Genomic DNA, 19,423 nt, shown 5'->3' on the forward strand with positions numbered 1-19,423 from the left:
TCTTTAGCTGTTTTGCATACTCTAGCAATGTGAAGCACATGTAAACTCATCGCAATTAATCAGTGGCTCTGGCTGTTTTGCACTGGCAAATCACCCTTGAGAGTTAAAACAAAGAAAAAATCACTTTAGGTTGCTAGTGCATATCTTCAGCTCAATGGAAACACCCTCTTTGAGTTCCTTGGTTACTGTTCATGTGTGAGATTCTGAGTGATTTTTAAAAATAAGACAAAACCAACTAGGTTAAGATGGAGCTAAGGATAGGAGAACTTTAGAAAAGGAGTACTTGTGGCACCTTAGAGATGGTGCTATCACCAGCAGGAGAGTGAATTTGTGTGGGGGGGTGGAGGGTGAGAAAACCTGGATTTGTGCTGGAAATGGCCCACCTGATGATCACTTTAGATAAGCTATTACCAGCAGGACAGTGGGGTGGGAGGAGGTATTGGTTCATATTCTCTGTGTATATATAAAGTCTGCTGCAGTTTCCACGATATGCATCTGATGAAGTGAGCTGTAGCTCACGAAAGCTTATGCTCTAATAAATTGGTTAGTCTCTAAGGTGCCACAAGTACTCCTTTTCTTTTTGCGAATACAGACTAACACGGCTGTTACTCTGAGAACTTTAGAGTAATTTAGAGAAACTAGATTTCAGGGATATTGTAATTGTGTTCAAACCAAGCATTACAAATCTAGGAAATTCAGAGTTCAAGTGACACTTAAAAAAAATCCAAATATGATAAGGTTGGAAAATGCACAATTAAGGCACCGAAACAACCTTAACTCTGCCCAGTAATGTCACCATGTGGGGAAAAATATGAAAAAAACCTAAAATAATTATAAATCACTTTTATCTTTATCAGGGACCATAAACAATACATAATCCTGTTTTGATTGTATGCCATCACTACAGGGCAAACTTGAGGTTATTTGACTGTTAGAACCCAAATTGAAGCAATAACCTAAAGAACGTCTGTTCCTCATTCATACTATTTCATAAAATCTTCCCCTCAAACAAAATCAGAGAAGGAAGGAAGAAAGGTAACAGCGAAAATAATGGCCTTTGAGCAAAACCCCCACAAGGCATACTGAAGAAAGAAGTATTTTCAAGGGGCCAGACCTGGGGCAAGGGACAGGATGGTTTCTTCCTCGTTGTCCACTTTCTAACAAGGACATTAGAACTGTTCTAACTGTGAGAATTTCTGTTAGAGCCAGGCTTTGGGGCTTTATGTAAATCTAGCACTTATAACCAGTGCTAGCCTGCACTGAGCCCCGGCACCTCTAGGCTTGGCAGTTCATAGTCCCAGCACCTCTGGGCCTACTGCATAAGTTATGAATGTAAAAAAATTGCTTGAGCCCCGGTACCTCTTTCATTACAAATTAAGCACTGCTTACAACCTATCCTCCTGTGTCAGGCTTTGCATCACCTCCTTCCCACTCTGCCAATGTTCCCACCTTATCTGCCTCCTTGTTACTTTCTCAAACAATCATCTCCATGACATCTTCCACACTGTCCTCTCTGCTTGGTTTGACTTCCCTGAATTCATCTGCAAAGTGCCTACCCTCTTTATCTCTTAAAAACCCACTTTTCTAACATGAACCAAACCAAGATAGCATGAGTCAGTGAGGACACGGAGAATTGCTTGTAATATTTATGAAAAATTGGTGTCAAACTTTGAATCCTTGTGTCTGGTTTGCACTGGTGTACATGGCGGCATCACTGCTGACCCTGGCCTGTAATGGCTTGCTCTGACCGCTACCGTATCGTAGAATGTTAATAAAATAATTAATTTCTGTCTAGGTAGGAACACTGAGGCTCTGAACCATGGATTTCGCCTAAGGCAATATATTTTAGAGCACATCTGAAAGTAGCATCCAGAATGCATACTTATTGCAACCCAGTACTGTTTAGGGCCACATGTGTTTTCTTCAGATGTAACTATTCGATGATATTATTCTAAATGATAAATATATTTTATGTTAGTCTTGTGAAGTTCATGTCAAAAAACTGTACAGTGCATCAGATAATGCTTGATTCCCTTTTTTTTTCTGCAAGTCATTGTCATTAGCTACTGCACAAAATAGATTTACTTGAATGAGCGTTTGAGACATAGCTTATGCTGATATTTCGTTTTACAGGCATACCATTAAAACCTGAACCAAGTACCAAGTTTGGTAAGTATTTTCCCTGTTGCCAGAAAAAAATATAACTGTATGATGAGAACATGTACAATACAGATACAAATACCGAATTTGCCGCTTTTTTATGTATCTTTCAGATTATAAAGTCACTGATGATGGATGGGTTATCTATGAAGACAAGCAATATTACTTTAGCACAGAAAATGTCCATATGGCGAAAGCTTGGGATATTTGCAAGAAGAAGTTTGCAGATCTTGCTGTCATTGACAGTGAAAGTGAAAGGAAATTTCTGTGGAGATATATAAGAACCAGAGATATTGATTCAAAAATATGTTCAATATAGTGACCAGAGGCACCTCACGCTCTGCTTCTGAAACTTTGGAGAGAATGCAGTGAGTCCCTTCAGACCTGCACCACATCTCAGCAGGAGTTAATTGTACAATAGTCCAGCATGGTTAATGCATTACATTTACATTTGTACCTAAATTAGCTTCTTAACAGCCAAATTGCAGTGCAAAATAATAATTTCCGAACTCTGCTGCTGTTCCACTTGTTAGGTTCAAAAGTTCCAAATATAATGGGAGTTTGGACTGAGTCAGGCATGCAGGACAGGATCTTAATGGCCTAATGAATCACCATTTGATGTTGACGTGAGTGCTTCAGGCATGAGATGCAGCAAAGCAGTTAAGAAAATAAAGGCAACGATCCAGAGAAAAGCACAGGCCCACAATCTTATTTTAGGATTTTATTTACTTTTGATGGGTAGCGAGAAAGTATGTAAATGCTGAGGAGGTAGAGAGGGAGATACTGCCCCAGGCTGTATTGTCTTGTCTGTCTGAGCTCTGCAGAGCTGAGGAGCAGAGAGATGATATGCATTCCTGTCCTGGTCTATACATTCCTCCCACTCTCACTCTTCCTGGCTTTGCTTCCTATCCAGAGCATGGATCCTGGATCCAAAGAAGGGGAAAACAGCACCGCAAAGATGGCTGAGCCCCTTTTAGTTTTCTGCTCAGTATAAAAGATAAATTGTTTTAAATTAGTGTAATCTCTTAATGTTTTAGATTTACACTAAAAACAGAATGAATTCATATTTCATTGGCCTAACTGTCAGCTTTGATCAAAAATTTAGGTAAGTAAAGACGCAACTTTAAAGTGTGTAATGTGTAATGAATGACTGCTCTTTAGTACTGCTATATTTGAGTGTCTTAGGTATTCCATTTCCAGGATTGCTAACTCTGTTGCAAAAATTTACTCTAGACTTAGTTTCAGCAGCAAAGTCTGTGTGTAAATGGTTTTCCAGTGTTAGATAAACAAAATTTTTTCTTTTTCATTTCCTGAATTTTGGGGGGAAATGTGAGCAAGTCAAGTCCATGTGTTAAAGTTCATCAGTTTGTTTGTATTATGTTAAGTTGTTCCTCCAAAAGATGCCACACTCTGCAGATTCTCATTCTTGGGGTTTGTGCCCCTTGCTATGGACATATTTAGTGTGAGAAGTGTGGTTTCCTTTGTTCCAAAAAGGACAATCATATTGTCTACATGTAGTCTTCGTTTCATCATCCTCTTCCATCAGTTCAGCAGGAAACAAGGACAGTCTGCAGCATGGGACCAGACAGCTCTCTGAGGATCACCAGTGGGCCACAGTTTGAGAACTACTGTTTTAGAAACATGCTTGGAAAGGGTTTTCTGGAGCAGATGGGAGGGGAGGAGAGGCATTGTCAATGCCAGCTCCCTCGCTCTCACTGGAGAATTAAGAGGAGGGGAGGTCAAATGAGCTGCTAGAAGTAAGTTCATTCTTCCACACCAGCATGCCAAGTAGAAAGAAAGCAAATGAAGACCAAATGTGCAGTGACATGCTCCCACGCCAGCACTAACATATTGAGGGAACAAAGGGGTGACTGGCACGCTGGTGAGAGCTTGAAGTTTCAGGCTTTCTCAGCTTTTAGGGAAGAGCCTGACTTTTACTATATATGTGGCTGTACTAGTAAAATGGAGCAAAAGGTTGTGACCTATAGGTGATACGATGATACAAACAATAAATAATAATGAATAAAGACTATGTCCGCTACTTGATGCTTAGGGCTTTCACCATGTAACTCCCACTATTGCGAATGGTATTTCTCTCAAATTTTTTTGCCAAATGATTCCTGTAATGCTAAAACAATTATAAGGCTAGATATCCAGTAGCTACCGTCATACTGTTTCTTGTAGCTGGATGGATGGAACCCCAGTGAACTATGTAGCCTGGGCCCCAAACGAACCCAATTTTGCAAATAATGATGAAAACTGCGTGGTCATGAACAAAGATTTTGGTGAGTAATGTGACAATATTTTTCGATAAATGTTAAGGAATGAGTTGTGATGGGGGTGGGGTGGAGCTGTTGCTCGGTTCACCTCCAAAGAAATCTCAATTCTGTTTAACTGACAATGTTGGAGGCTCACCGTTCTGAGGGTGATACTACAAATGTCAATCTCCGAAAGTGATTTTCTCTATTTAATTTATTTCCAGGCTTTTGGAATGACATAAACTGTGGTATTAAAAATGCCTTTATCTGTGAAAGGCACAACCATTCTACTCACTCAGAATTTGCTCCAACAGCACCTTCTCCTCTGGGAGGATGTCCTGAAACCTGGCTTTTGTTTAATAATAAGGTACAGTAACAAACATCTACAGTATTTTTCAGGGAAATTAAATATGAAACAAATGAATTATTATTTTATCTTATATCGTTCTATACAGAAAGCTGCATTCTAACTGGATGGCTGGGCCGTTTTGGTGATATCATACTTATATTTAAATCTCTAACAAATTACGTTGGGCGCTTTAAGTGCCTTTAACAGAGGAGTGATTTTTGTATCTGTTAGTAGTCCTAAACCAAAGTTGTTCTTCTTTTTTCTGCTATCTGGGTTTGTTTTAGACAAGTTTCGTGAATGAAAATTCCAGCTGTTCTATTGAGTAGAAAGTCTAAACAGTTTTGTGAATGAGGGTGAACTGGAAAAAATGCATTAGGTCCACTTTAAATAAATAGCAGGATACCTTAATATTGTCATCTTAAATATCAGCAAACTAATAGCTGACAAGGAAAACAAATATTAAACCTTTTTGTGAAAATACTACTTTGTTCCCTTGCTGTGGTAAATGGAAATACACATGACCACAAGAACATGAAAATAAGGAACTACTCCCCTTATACTAGGGCAGGAAAAAAGGGAAGCAGCAAGTTTCATTAAGAAAAATATACCTCTTCAGTCAATGAGCACTCAAACAAATCAGGGAAATAACTTTTTGTATCAGCATTACTGGAAGATAGTCAGATCTTCCTGCTAAATATATATGCACTGAATGAAAAACCTTCTTCTCATTTTGTGTCTCACTGGGTCACTGCCCAAACTATCCCTTAAGCCAACTGAATGGGAAGATTTAGTTGTTCATTAAACTTTACAAAATATTGATTACCCAATGGGTCAGAGCTCAGCAGAAGTAAATTGATACTGCTCCTTTCACTTCAAGGCAGATAAGCTGGTTTACACTCTCTGAAATTTTTGGCCTAAAGATTCTAATAAGCTAATGAGAGACCCAGACTTGAAAGAGATCTGGGAAAGCAGAAATGCCAAAGGTACTGTACACAAAGTTTGCTCCACAGCAGACCACTTTCTTATCCTAAAGCAAACCTACTTGAAATACTCAAATGTAAAATCCTCTGCTTATTTCTCTTACACCATTCTTCTATTTTTTGCCACTCCAAACAGTCCTTAGACAATAATATTTTCAAGAGATAAATAGCATTCATAATTTTTCAGTCTAAGTGATTTTCTTTTTCTGAATTTTAGCCAAATTAATGAAGATGATAATGTGTTCCGTAAGAAAGCATCGTGTGTGTCTCCTTTGTTACAGGCTCCATTTGAACTGAACTCAGAGACTTTGTCTACACTTTCAGCGGTGGCACGTAGGGTACATGGAGCTGCATACCCCAGTGAAAAGCAGGCTATGTCTATGCTGCGGTGTGTAGCTCCATGTGGCAGCGAAAGGACCTGGCAGTGGGGAGGCAGCTGGGAAAGGTTCTGGCAAGAGGGAGGTGGGGGGAAAGGAGCTGCCGGAGCTTTTCCCCACTACCTCACCCCTGGTGGAGCCTTTCCCTGCTGTTGGAGTCTTTCTCTGTGGCTGGGAAAAGCTCTGTCACAGGAAGGCAGAGGGACACTACACTGCTTAAATAAAGCAGGGTAGGCATGGGGAGGCACTGCTTGAGTAAGTAGAGAGCTGTTTAGGGTATGTACCATAAGGTTCTGATGCATCTTTACTCACCTAAGCAGTGCACCACTGTCTACACTGCTCTTTATACCCATGCTAGGGGCCATGCAGAGTCTGCTTTCTACACATCTCTATAAGTGTAGACATAACCAAAATAGCAGCTGCCTCCAGCAGACAGCACATTCCTAGATCTTTAAAGGCTAAGTACATATAAAAGAAAACAGTTTTTTACAACATCATCATAATAAAACCTAACTCTTATATAGCAGTTTTCTTCAGTAGCTCTCAAAGCACTTTGCAAGGGAAGTTAATACTATTATCCCCATTCTTACAGGTCGGGAAACTAAGGCCCAGAGAGGTGAAATTATTTGCCCAAGGTCAGCTAGCAGGCTAGTAGCAGAGCCAGGAACAGAACATAGGTTTCCTAAATCCCAGACCAGTGCTCTGTCCACTAGATTACAACTCTCTCCCAATTGATAAACAGCAACCACCAGGGTGCTGCCAAAACAGGCCTGGATTTAACCCAGTCTACATAGTATTGTTCAGTTCCTTCTCCCCTTTGGACATTGATTATTATATTTCACCTTATCCTACAATTATTGCCTAACCTCACTGATGAACTTGGACCAGACATAGTTCAGGCTTGAACGCTCATAAAGAATTCACTCCTCCTAGATCACCCCTGAAATCAATGTCCTTTATCAATAGACCTTCTAAATCATAAGTTGTTCTCCAATGCCCATCTTGGATGGCCTGTTGGGGTGGAAGTACTGCACACCCTGCCAGCTCCACCCCTTTTTATCTGGCATTACAAACATTCCCCCACTCTTTGTGCTCAGTATGCATGTGCACTAGGACTGGGTCAAATCTCATGGTTTATGCTTTCTTTGGCACTTTACAGTAAAATGTCTCATTTCCCCCCGACAGTGTTATAAAATATTCGGCTCCAGCGAAGCAGAGAGACTGACTTGGCATGCTGCACGAAACACTTGCATAAAGTTAGGAGGAAACCTGGCTTCTTTACATAACAAACAAGTGCAAGGTATAATATCTGGTCCCTTTGGTACTAGATGAGACATCAACCCATTTCTAACAATCATAAATGTAGGTGAAAGCTGTAATTTTGAGGCTGCTCCAGTAAATTGTGCTGCCTTTGCCACTAATAGTTAATATAAGAATTAATGAAAACTACTTTGAGAACAATGTATCACACCTACCTAACTTAAAATTCTATACTAGCATGCATCACCATAGTACTTGCATGTCTTCTGTAACACACTATGCATAAAAAGAACAGGAGGACTTGTGGCACCGTAGAGACTAACCAATTTATTTGAGCATAAGCTTTCGTGAGCTACAGATGATCCGATGAAGTGAGCTGTAGCTCACGAAAGCTTATGCTCAAATAAATGTGTTAGTCTCTAAGGTGCCACAAGTCCTCCTTTTCTTTTTGCGAATACAGACTAACACGGCTGCTACTCTGAACACTATGCATAGGGTACTGAACAGCAGTTCCTAGGTGGGGGAGGGGGGTACAAATTACCTGTGTTGTGGCTGTACTGTTATTACTGTATCTTCTTCCAGGGGGCTGTGGTTGGACTTTTTATACTGAAAACCTTTACTTGTACTTTTCTTAATTGAATCCTCCTATCTCTTTTAAGTTACTGTTTTTGTAACAGACATTCTTTTCAATCTCACCATCAGGCAATAATCTAAAGTTATAAAATGTAGCATTTGCAAGTTTTTTAATTCAATAGTTGAGCAGTAATTTTATTTTTATTATTTTTTTTTTACCATTGTTCAAGTTTTGGGCATGCTGGTGTCTTCAGAGATTGGAGAAAAGGAATCCCTTTTTGTAAAACATATACCTCTGGGTTTTCTGCAGCCTTCCTCACCTTCCATTTAAAGGATGTCATGGCTGAAACCTGGATTGGACTGAATGACATTAACGAGGAGGACTGTTATCTTTGGACAGATGGGAGTTTATTTGACTATGCAAAGTGGGCCATGAATTTCCCATTTAGAGATCGTTACATACATGTTGACTGGACATTTATTACACAGGAGGTAAAAGAACAAATATGACTAAACCACCATAACCTGGGGAGCAGAGTCAAGCTTTATGCAACCAGTTCAACATGTCTCTTATTTAGCATCATTTCATTCAAAGAAAACATCGACTGCCGCAGAAGGCAGTACTGCAAAAGGAGGGTTTAGGTTTTTTACATTGTCTCCATGTAGTAGCAGTTCTGATTGCAAATCTTTTTTTTTGCAGAAATCCAGAACTATAGTAGCATGGTGCTTTAATAGAGTTATATTCATTGCAAATACTCAGTGTGGCCCAGTATGTTTTTTTTTTAACTTTGCATTATTGTCTCTTACACTACAGGTTGTATGATAATACTGTAGTAGTCTGGGTGCATTGTAAGGGATTGCCAGCACTTGACAAAAGCTCTTGTACCCATCAAATGCAAGCCCTGAAGTGCATTTTTGCTTTTTAAGAAAATACTTATATTTAACCCACCTCCTCCCAGAGTTTTAAATATTTGTTTCCTTTTCTTAAAAAAGGTCATTTTATATACACTATGCCACAGAATCAAAATTAGAGCAGAAAAAAAATTATTAGGTCTGATTATAAATAAGTGACCTCTATTATTTTGCCAGCATTTTTTTCAGTTTTATTAATTCATGTATCCTTTGTCCCTAGACTGACTGTATTGCAATGATGAAGAGATCGGTAGGAGAGGAAGGGAACTGGGGAAACAATGATTGTCAGCAGAACAATAGCTATATTTGCCAGATGGACAGCAGTGAGTTTAATTTTATCAGCCGTCTAATTTAAAGCACATTTAATAACCCCTCTGAGTTCTAGAGTTCCTCGTTTACACAGATACTGTAGCTGTCAATACCTCAAGCATCTGGTGCCAAGAAGCTGCATCTTCTGTCACAGCCCAGGAATTCTAGATGGAATAGCTGTCCACGGGTACCCTATGTTATCGCTCTGACGTGAGGTTGGATTTCACCTCCAACTCATTTGCACAGAGTCTGAATAGTCAGGTTTTACCCAAGAAGAGTAGATTTCACTCCAGATTTGAGTGAAAAGGGAAAAGGTTATTATTTCATTTTTCCCATCTGTAAGTTGTAGCCAAAATTTTCAGAAGTGACTAATAATTTTGGGTGCCTGAATTTTTGGGTGCCCATCTTGAGACCCCTCAAAAGGATGTGATTTTCAGAGGGCTGGTGATCAGCACCATTGAAGAGGTCTCACGTTGAACACCCTAAAACTGAAGAACTTAAAATCACATTTGAACTTCTTGTCCTGGGAAAATAGGTAGGGTTTATGTCAACGCGCTGAACTATAATAAAAGCTAATAAGTAATTACTGTTTTCATAATATTGAAATACCATACCATTGTTCATGGCATTGTTGGGTTTCTTTGCTGCAATTACAAAAAGAAATTTGCTGTAATTTAACTGGCATTGCATGGGAAGGTATAATGTTTGGCCTTAAAATCTATGAGTCGATGGGCTTGTTGTCACTACTTAGGAGAGCAACTTTGCTGAAATCGATCCAGCGGGTGTCAATTTAGGGGGTCTAATGAAGACCTGCTAAATCGATGGCAGAGTGCTCTCTGGTCCACTCCGGTACTTCAGCTCCCCGAGAAGAGTAAGTAAGTCGATGGGAGAGTGTCTCCCGTCGATGTACTGCAGTGAAGACACCGGGATAAGTTGACCTAAGCTACATCGACTCCAGTTACGTTATTAACATAGCTGGAGTAGCATAACTTAGGTTGACTTACCCCAATAGTATAGACAAGGCCTCAGTAAACTTCTCTGCAAAACTCTACTTCTGTGCCTCATGCCTGCAGCTGGTTTTTCTAGTTTTGAGCCTCTCATGACCAGAGATGGTTTGGTTTTCTGTTTGTACCCCAAAGTTTTTTGATAGGATTAAACTCTGGAAAGGGAAGAATAAATATTTATTTGTTTAAAGAAAAGGAGTACTTGTGACTAACTAACACGACTGCTAACACGGCTGCTACTCTGAAACCTGTATTTATTTGTTTGTTTTGCTTGTCCATTTAGGAAGCAATTTGCCCCACCCCTGTGTACTCATATTTTGAGGATTTAAGTGGTGTCTGTATAGGGTGAATTTCACAGCTGGTTGGAGGGAAATCCATCCTGTCACAAGCACCCAGCTCATTTTCACTTGTGACCTAAAGTAGGTATGGATCCATAGCTCTAGATTTGAACCGCAAATACAATTCATCAAAACATATTTTTTATATTTCTTTGGGTTGTAAATGAGGAATGATTTTCACTTATTGCTTGTCCTGTCCCACTTAAGTTTTGTAATACTGCATTTATTTGTGGGGCAATGGTACAACTATCCGGGCCTGCAAAATTTTTCATTGTTCCCCCCCCCCCCCCCCCAAAACAACAGACACTGATTTATTTCATTCCCCAGCAATTCCAACCTCAGACATTATTCATTATGGTAACAGTAGCTATTCAATTGTCCGCTCCAAAATGAATTGGGAAGAGGCACGAAACAACTGCAAGGAAAAATCTTTAGAACTTGCCAGCATTTTGGATCACTATAGTGCTTTACTCCTGTGGTTATATGTGTTGCAGTTTGGAGAGCCTGCATGGATTGGTCTCAACAGCAATGTGGTAAGAAAATGAAACAGGGGAGAGGTTTGAATAGTACGCTGCCACTCCAAATAGAGCTTGAACTTTCCTTTAAATTTTGACCTTATCCATTTTATAGGGCTTTAATAGGTACACTCTTGATGGTCTCAAACTGAGTATCCCTAACTCTTCTATGTCCCTGTCCTTCAAAGCTATCCTGAGAAGAAGCTAGAGTAGCGAGGAAGCCATAGTAGGAGAAAGAAGTAGTGAGTAGAAAAGGGGAGCAATAGAAATGGGGTGAGGAAAGCTGATCAGCAGTTGGAGGGGAAGTCTAGGAAATGTGGTTTAGATGGCAAAGACTGTAGAAAGTTCTTTTCTGTTTCTGAGGAAGCTGCAATTTAATAGATATAGCAAAAGCCTCACTCTTTGCTTGATGGTTGTTTATCCCAGCAGTTATGGCTGTGGTGGGTGCAAAGACAGACGCATTTAGTGTGGATGGGCAGAGGGGTATGTGGTGCTTGTGGAACTTTTTTCTTCTATTTGAGTTTCTGTCCGCTGCAGTTTTTTCAGTAACACAGTTGGGAGTATTACAGGTGGAAGCTTATGGTCTCATACTTTTAAATAGTGATTGTGGTGTTTTCCCAAATTAATGCTGGGTCCCCTTTTCCTTTTTAATAAAAACTTTATTTTGTTCTACACAGACTCAGTGCTTGCGAGTGCGGAAGTATTTTCTCTGAGAGGTGCCTCAGGGTGGTTTTTAGTTTTCCCAGCTTGCTGGGTGGGGCTCAATCCGGCTCTACTTTGTATTATTAAGAAAAACTCCTAGATACTGAATACAGCCCTTGTTGCTGCTGACTCCGCCTGGCAGAAGGGTTACAAATGCATAACGCACACTGTTCTACATCACCCTCAAACCTGCTCAGTACTCATTTGAATGGTGTCATACTAACAATGGCATATGTGTGTTTCCTGCAAAAATAGGGCTGCATATATCCTCAGGAGATGTGTATGAATCCTCTGATCTGAAACAGGAGCTAGAGTGTAAACAGAGAGTATCATGTTTGTGTCTATGAGCTGCCATTTGTTAATTCCGTTTGTTTTGCCTTTAGACTGATGGCTATTACAAATGGACCGATAACAGGAGAATCAAGTATTCTAATTGGGCTAGAAGGGAACCAAACCAGAAAATAGCCTGTGTCTATCTAGACCTTGATGGAACCTGGAAGACAGCATCTTGTGGTGAAAATTATTTCTCTGTCTGTAAACAGTCTGATGGTAAGCAATTGAATGTAATAGTTTTAGTTTGGTGCCCTGGAATTTGAGAGCCTGCACTAGAGGTTGGATTTGGTTTTACAACGATATATACTATTTAACATATATTAACAGAGAGAGAACCTGTGTCTGTCAAGTACATAACCGTATTTTGCATTAATATTGCATTTTTTTCAAACAAGTACTCATTGACACAGATTGCTGTTGCTTTTTGGAACTCAGGAGACAGCTAATGAGTTATATAAAATTTCAAAGTCATCCCTTAAAGCCAAACTGAACTTGTGCATTATTGGGATAAGTGTCAGTATTTTTAAAGTCTATAAAATGGAGTCTCTTTATCCAGTTGAATGAATGAACAGGAGTTTATGGGAGCGGCTCTGATCAGTGAAGTCAAATTATTGGAGGAAATATTCTGTTCCTTCAAAATAGGCAACGTGTATACAGTAGCACAAACTTCTATTTTCTGCCCAATAATGCCATTACACTGCAACAGTTGGAGGGTAGCCTGGATAGTTCCATCTGGTTACTCCTATTAGCTATGGGAACAATGACTTCTAGTTGGCTAATGTGCTATAGGATGCAAAAAAATCCCTGGTGGGACAAGCAGAAATATCACACTGTAGTGACTCTATAGACTGCATATATAGGCATCATCTATAATAGAACCCAATCTCTTCTGCTTCAGAAAATCAGATCACTTGAGCTACAGGAGAATCACCTTCAGCTATAGCAGCAGGAGGTTTAAAAGTGTGGACAACTCCACATTTTTGGCTCTAAAGTTGGCAGAACAAGCTTTTTGGTGTGTGTTTCAGCTCATGTGAGTTTGCATCCCCAAAGTTTCATTGGAATTTTGGATTTACCTGAAAATATGATTTATGTTTTCATTTTTGCAAGGTTTGCAAAGCTGTACTTATCATCCCTTTGTGAGCCAAATGATAGAATCATATATACCAATCACATAGATTTTAGCAGTTCTGAAATTACATCCTCTAGGCTGCTCTAACCTTTGTGAGCATAGCCAGAGTATGCTGTACTCCAGCCAGGCCTCCTCCCCATGCCTCTGCACCAGAGGCTGTGGGAAGGGCGTCCTAGAGGTCACAGGAGTAGTTTATTTGTTTACATACCTGACCATTAGATGGCAGCCCCGAGCACAAGAACACAGAGCCCATTGATCCTAAAATGGATCACTAGGCCCCTGAAGAGGGAGGAATAAGGGATTCTACCACTCTTGGGGATTAGGGGTACTTTAAGAATGGGCTACACATACAAGGATTTTAGACTGATATGTATTTTTGTAGACTGCATGATATGCTCTGTTACTTATGTGGGATCTTTAATAGTCTAAATTTCTTGAGTGTAGGGTTCTTTTCTTTTCTTTTTCAAGGTCATGCACTGAGCTTGATCTGCATATGCAACTCCCACTAATGTCAATGGGAGGGGCATGTACAGACTGACAGGATTACTGATTTGTGGCCTGACATGATTAATTGCAGAGTATACTGTGTGACAAGAGGCTGCAACACTAATATTTCACAAGTTTAAGATTGTTCCACACAATGTAATGGTTGGAACTGGTTGAAAATTTATGGCTGGCAGCTTTCCTGTTAGAAAAGCTGATTCAATGAAATCTATAGCGCCTACAGAAATGTGTCAATTTTGCTGAAATTTTGTTTTAAAAAAAAATAAAAAATATTTGTTTCAATAAGATTAAATGATTTATTTCAACTTTATCAAAGTCTTGTGTTTGGGCTTTTTTCTTATGAATTTGTTGATATTCGATTATTATTTATTTAAAAATCAGAAGAAAACAAAATTGCAAACCCCCTCAATTTCCCATGGGATTGAAATTCTGAGTTTTGCTCAGCTCTACTGATGATGAAGATTCTAATTTATATAGATTAGATTGTGCTGTTGAGCTGTGATTGGGAGCTTCTGCTGCTTGGTATCATTTTTGAGCTAGTAGTAGCTACTTACAACAACATGCTTAGCAGCTTTTTAAATAACTTTTAAAAATGCTATTTTTGAAGTCATTGTAGTCAATAGCAAAATTCCCTTTGACTTTAGTTTCTTAACTGTTTCTTAACAGTTATAGCTCCTACTGATCCTCCACAACTCCCTGGGAAATGTCCTAAATCAACAAACCACATATCTTGGATTCCTTTTTGTGACCATTGCTACTTCTTTAATGCCCATAGTACCAGCCGGGCTGAATCCTTTACCGAATGCATTTGATTAGGTGAGTATATTCTTTTATTAAAAGGTCAGACTTTACTGTTCACATAAAATTCACATTTAAAAATTCTTAATTGTATTACTAATATGGTAAAACCTTTGTGTGTAAAGACAAAGAATTTTAACATTTAATTTACTTTCCACCATTATTGCTGTTTGCTTGCTTTTTGCATTTCACTCACCTTAGACAATGAAACTAAGCTGTTCAGTTTCCCTTGACATTTATAGTCATCTCTGCTCTTTGGTTCTAATGCATGTATGTACTGCTACAATGCTCTTAGGTTTGGGTTTCTATCATCACATTTCATCATTTTATTTTAAAATCATAAATGCAAACCTCAGTTTTTGGCCGAAACCATTTTATAGATTCATAGATATTTAGGTCAGAAGGGACTATTATGATCATCTAGTCTGACCTCCTGCACAACGCAGGCCACAGAATTTCACCCACCACTCCTGCAAAAAACCTCACACCTATATCTGTGCTTTTGAAGTCCTCAAATCGTAGTTTAAAGACTTCAAGGAGCAGAGAATCCTCCAGCAAGTGACCCGTGCCCCATGCTACAGAGGAAGGCGAAAAACCTCCAGGGCCTCTTCCAATCTGCCCTGGAGGAAAATTCCTTCCCAACCCCAAATATGGCGATCAGCTAAACCCTGAGCATATGGGCAAGATTCATCAGCCAGATACTACAGAAAATTCTTTCCTGGGTATCTCGGATCCCACCCCATCTAATATCCCATCATAGGCCATTGGGCCTATTTACCATGAATATTTAATTACCAAAACCATGTTATCCCATCATACCATCTCCTCCATAAACTTATCAAGTTTAATCTTAAAGCCAGATAGATCTTTTGCCCCCACTGCTTCCCTTGGAAGGCTGTTCCAAAACGTCACTCCTCTCATGGTTAGAAACCTTCGTCTAATTTCTAGTCTAAATTTCCTGGTGGCCAGTGTCCTTATAAATTTAGAAACAGGAGCACACGCAAAAAAATTCCCAAACTGTGGTTATATCAATCAAAAGTGGGTTGCACTCATTGCCTGAAAGCTGCAAAATCACACATCAGTAGGACCCACCAGTAATCTGGGGGGGGATAGGAAGAAGCAGCTTTCTTCTTCCTTCTTCCTAATGGTGTTGCCTGTGCCGTGCTCCTTCCTCTCTCAACCACCAATCAATCCAAGAGCAGCTCTTCAACCTCCACACCACTCCATTCCAGGGTAGGGAAAGGAAAAGTGATGCTTCACAGGGTGGTGGGACCATCTGCAGAGCTTCCCAACATCCAGAGCTGCAGGCTGCACAGATCAGGGTAAGGAGGGAGACGTTATCCCAGCCCGGGGGAATGAGCCCCTTCATCCCTAGCCCCTATCAAGGCCCTTTTCACCCCAACGCTTTTGGATCTCCAGCCCACAAAATTCCCCACAAACCAAATCCTATAACCATTTGCTGCAAAATACTATGGACTATAGTGAGTTCCATAACACACTTTTGGCTCACTTGCCAAACAAGAATGACAACCATCGGTATATATTGTCTATAAAAATATGCTTCTCCAATAGCCTCAAAATAATACTCTGTTTGTGTGATGTAACCTAAAGTTTTCAAATTATGCTTGCAGTGAAATCCACGTATCTTTATTTTCGATTACATCACTTAGGATCCACACTGTTCCCTCCCCTACAGTCTTCCAACCCTCTGTATTCTTTATTCATACACTCGCCTACACCTTATTAATTGCAGGGGCGTTTATTACAGAACCTTGTACTGTATCAAAAGCCATAACCTGAGACTGGTTTCTATGGCAGGACACAACTTATTTGTTTCCTAATGTTTTGCAGGTGCTACTTTGGTTTCAATAGAAGATTTAGCTGAATCCAAATTTCTAGCAGACAGAGCCACATAAAGGAGGGACAAGTGGGTTTTGGACAGGAATATATAGAAATGTTGATGGTAATTATTTTAGTTTTGATATTTAATCGTACATATTCTGCATTAAATAGACTGAAAGCTGATTAAAATATGTCATAACTTAGGCTGTAATGAATAGAAAATAAAAATTCATCTGGAAAGATTACTAAGCAGTTACAAAAAATGAATTAGACCTGTGGTATCTTAATCTGCAAATCTTACTTGGAGGTGTTGATTTCATCTAGCAAAAGTATGTCCCATGAAATATTGTAAAACAGAGATTTCTGATTCTTTGGTTTGCTTTCAGTTTTAGGGCCCAAGCATGTAATAAGATCCAAATGGGTGGACCCTTATGCCTGCATGGAGACCTAAGTAATTCAATGGCCTTATGCTTATTATCTACATTTTGTAATAAGTGTCTGAAGAGTTTAACAGGATAGATTGTCTGGGTATACCTCAAGAAGACCAGGAGACTTGTTATGGGTTTCAATCAGGCCGCAACTTTATTACATAGATGTCTAAGACTACCTGGCAGATAAAGTGTACAGTGCAGGCAAATCCATGCTTATTCAAATCAATTCTCCAGGGCTTCCACCACCCCCCTTTCTTTCCGTCCGGGTCCCCCAGCCGACCCATGGCTTGGACCTTACCATTCACCACCTTCATAATATGGTTAACGAGGGCTATGAGAATGGCAGGGGGAGGGGGTTGGCTCCCTGCCATACCAATCATAGGAGTCCCCAACCCCCTGCCCTGTTCTGTTCCTTTATCCAGTACCTCCTTTTAAGTCCTTTACCAGGCCATTTATCTGGTCACTGGCTGCCCTCCCTATGGAGTACCTGCACTGAACATCTGCCACAAGGAGGCACCAGCCATTTTCTTGGCTGCCTCCTCACCCTCTAAAGCACACAGTCTGCCCACCTGCATGCGTGGACGCTTCCCTTTGGTCATTTCCCTCCCTCAGTCCATGAGGCTGCCCTGGGTTATGCCTTGGGTTATTAAATACACCACCCTGGGAATTAGCAGCCCCTGTACTTGTGGGCCCCCTTGCCCCTGCTGCAATGCTGACTGCCTTGGGTCCCCTGCCAGCCCTCGGGCTCCATTGGGGCTGCCCTTCACTACAGCTGCTGCCTCTGCTTGTTCCCTCTCCAGCAAAGGCTGCATGCAGACCGAAGGAATTCAATGGCCTTATGCTTATTATCTACGTTTTGTAATAAGTGTCTGAACAGCTTAATGGGATAGATTCTCATACACCTCCTGAGATGCACAACACAGTAGGTGCAGTTCATAGGAAGAGGGGCAAAGGTGCCTTTGCGCTGCCCATATTCTTGGCTGTTATGGGGGCCAAAATTAGAGCTGTCCATAGAGTGTCTCACAGATGCCTATGGACTGTACTGCAGTCCAGAATGCACATAGCCCCAAGTGCTCTGGCATGCCATCCCTTTGCATATCTCCTTATTCTCCCATCACTACCTCCACCATGCCCCCTACTGCTGTCCTGCAAGGGGGCAACATATCACATCTTGCATCGCCCTACACTGCTCCTGTGCCAGGGAAATTCTCCCCATCCTCTTGCAGCCCCTTTACACCTCACTTGACCGGTGTGCAAGGACCAGAGCCAGGGCCAAATTTGGAAAGAGGCCCAAAGAGTCGTTTTACTTGCTGTCCTGACCTGTGCCTAAGTTCAGAAAGCAATGCGATCCTGGCTAGAGGATGTCTTCTTTCTGCAGCTGCTGACTCGTTAATCAGTACTGGTCATAAGCTGTAAGGAAAGAATTAGACTTACGGTTACCAGGAAAACAGGATTTTTGGAGAACAAAGAAAGAGAACATTGGAATGGAAGGGAGCAAAATTAGCCTCAGTCTAATGTCATCAGAAAGTTTTCTCCCTCCCTCCCCCCAATACTTCCAGTATCCTTACGAACTTTTAGAAACTATGATGAAAATTTTCAAACCAGGGTACTCAAAGTGTAAGTCTCTATATTTAAGCACTTCAGCAAAATTGGCTTTCTTTTCAGTGGGAGTTGCCTACATATGACTTTAGGTACTTAAATAAAAGTTGCCTAACTTTGTGGATTTAGGTGCCTAATACCCAAGTTTGAAACTTTTGTCCCATACACTTGAGAAATATGGGCATATATCATGGAAAACTAGAAAAGGTCATTCTCTATATCTAAGAATCATAATTTGCAAAGATAAAGGCAGTATTTCCTTTGGAAAAGAATAAAGGGAAGTAAAAATCTATTTGTATGTCATGAAATAAGTACCAGGACGATTTTTGTTTTAATTTTCTTTTTAGAAACTAAGAAAATTAAATATAAATTCAGACTGACATATATTACCCAAGATTGTCTGTAGTGAGTTATCTCTACTCTTTTAATGCATTTTGTCATTAGGGTTGTGGTTATGGCTAGACAAAACTGCGGTAGATTTTGTCAACTGGAATAAAGGACAGCCTTCAAGTAATCAGTTTGAGTACTGTGTGGAAATGTCTACGTCGTCTGGGTACTGGAATACCATTCCCTGCTCTTCCCAAAAGGGGTCCATTTGTAAGAAACCAAAGAGTAAGTGATATGTTAAATCATATGACTTGATGCTGATGGTTTTATTTTAGTAGTAATGCCACCGTACATATACTACAAAATACATTCTGTTTGTGCTGTGTGAAATACAGTGTGTCCACATTTCTCTTTGCTGTTTGTGTTTACAACACAAAGCCAAAAATGTCTGAATATTCACATAAGGTAAATACCATAGATTAAAGGCCCTATTCACAAATATCATGTGCAAATATAATCTAGAGCCAGTTTTTCTGCATTTCACATTCAAATATCAAAAACCTCAACTCATTCTATGTGACTCTGTCCATACTTGACACTAAACTGGGAGGAGAGATAAATACGCTGGAGGGTAGGGATAGGATACAGAGGGCCCTAGACAAATTGGAGGATTGGGCCAAAAGAAATCTCATGAGGTTCAACAAGGACAAACGCAGAGTCCTG

At 40.2% G+C, this 19,423-nt stretch overlaps 1 protein-coding gene across 1 annotated transcript in view; it reads left to right on the forward strand.

Moving 5' to 3' along the window:
* The window catches only part of LOC140906176 (macrophage mannose receptor 1-like), a 56,806-nt gene extending 37,813 nt beyond the window's left edge, over positions 1–18,993 (forward strand). The window contains 14 exon segments of the mRNA XM_073329674.1: positions 2,134–2,169; positions 2,274–2,452; positions 3,213–3,265; positions 4,345–4,445; positions 4,643–4,785; positions 7,310–7,424; positions 8,268–8,449; positions 9,090–9,192; positions 10,824–11,053; positions 12,121–12,286; positions 14,370–14,519; positions 16,353–16,401; positions 16,403–16,464; positions 18,818–18,993. Coding sequence (XP_073185775.1) covers positions 2,134–2,169; positions 2,274–2,452; positions 3,213–3,265; positions 4,345–4,445; positions 4,643–4,785; positions 7,310–7,424; positions 8,268–8,449; positions 9,090–9,192; positions 10,824–11,053; positions 12,121–12,286; positions 14,370–14,519; positions 16,353–16,401; positions 16,403–16,464; positions 18,818–18,993 — 1,745 coding nt within the window.
* The last annotated feature ends 430 nt before the right edge of the window (positions 18,994–19,423 follow it).

Source organism: Lepidochelys kempii, chromosome 2 (assembly GCF_965140285.1).
Source record: "Lepidochelys kempii isolate rLepKem1 chromosome 2, rLepKem1.hap1, whole genome shotgun sequence".
NCBI classification, from domain to species: Eukaryota; Metazoa; Chordata; order Testudines; family Cheloniidae; genus Lepidochelys; species Lepidochelys kempii.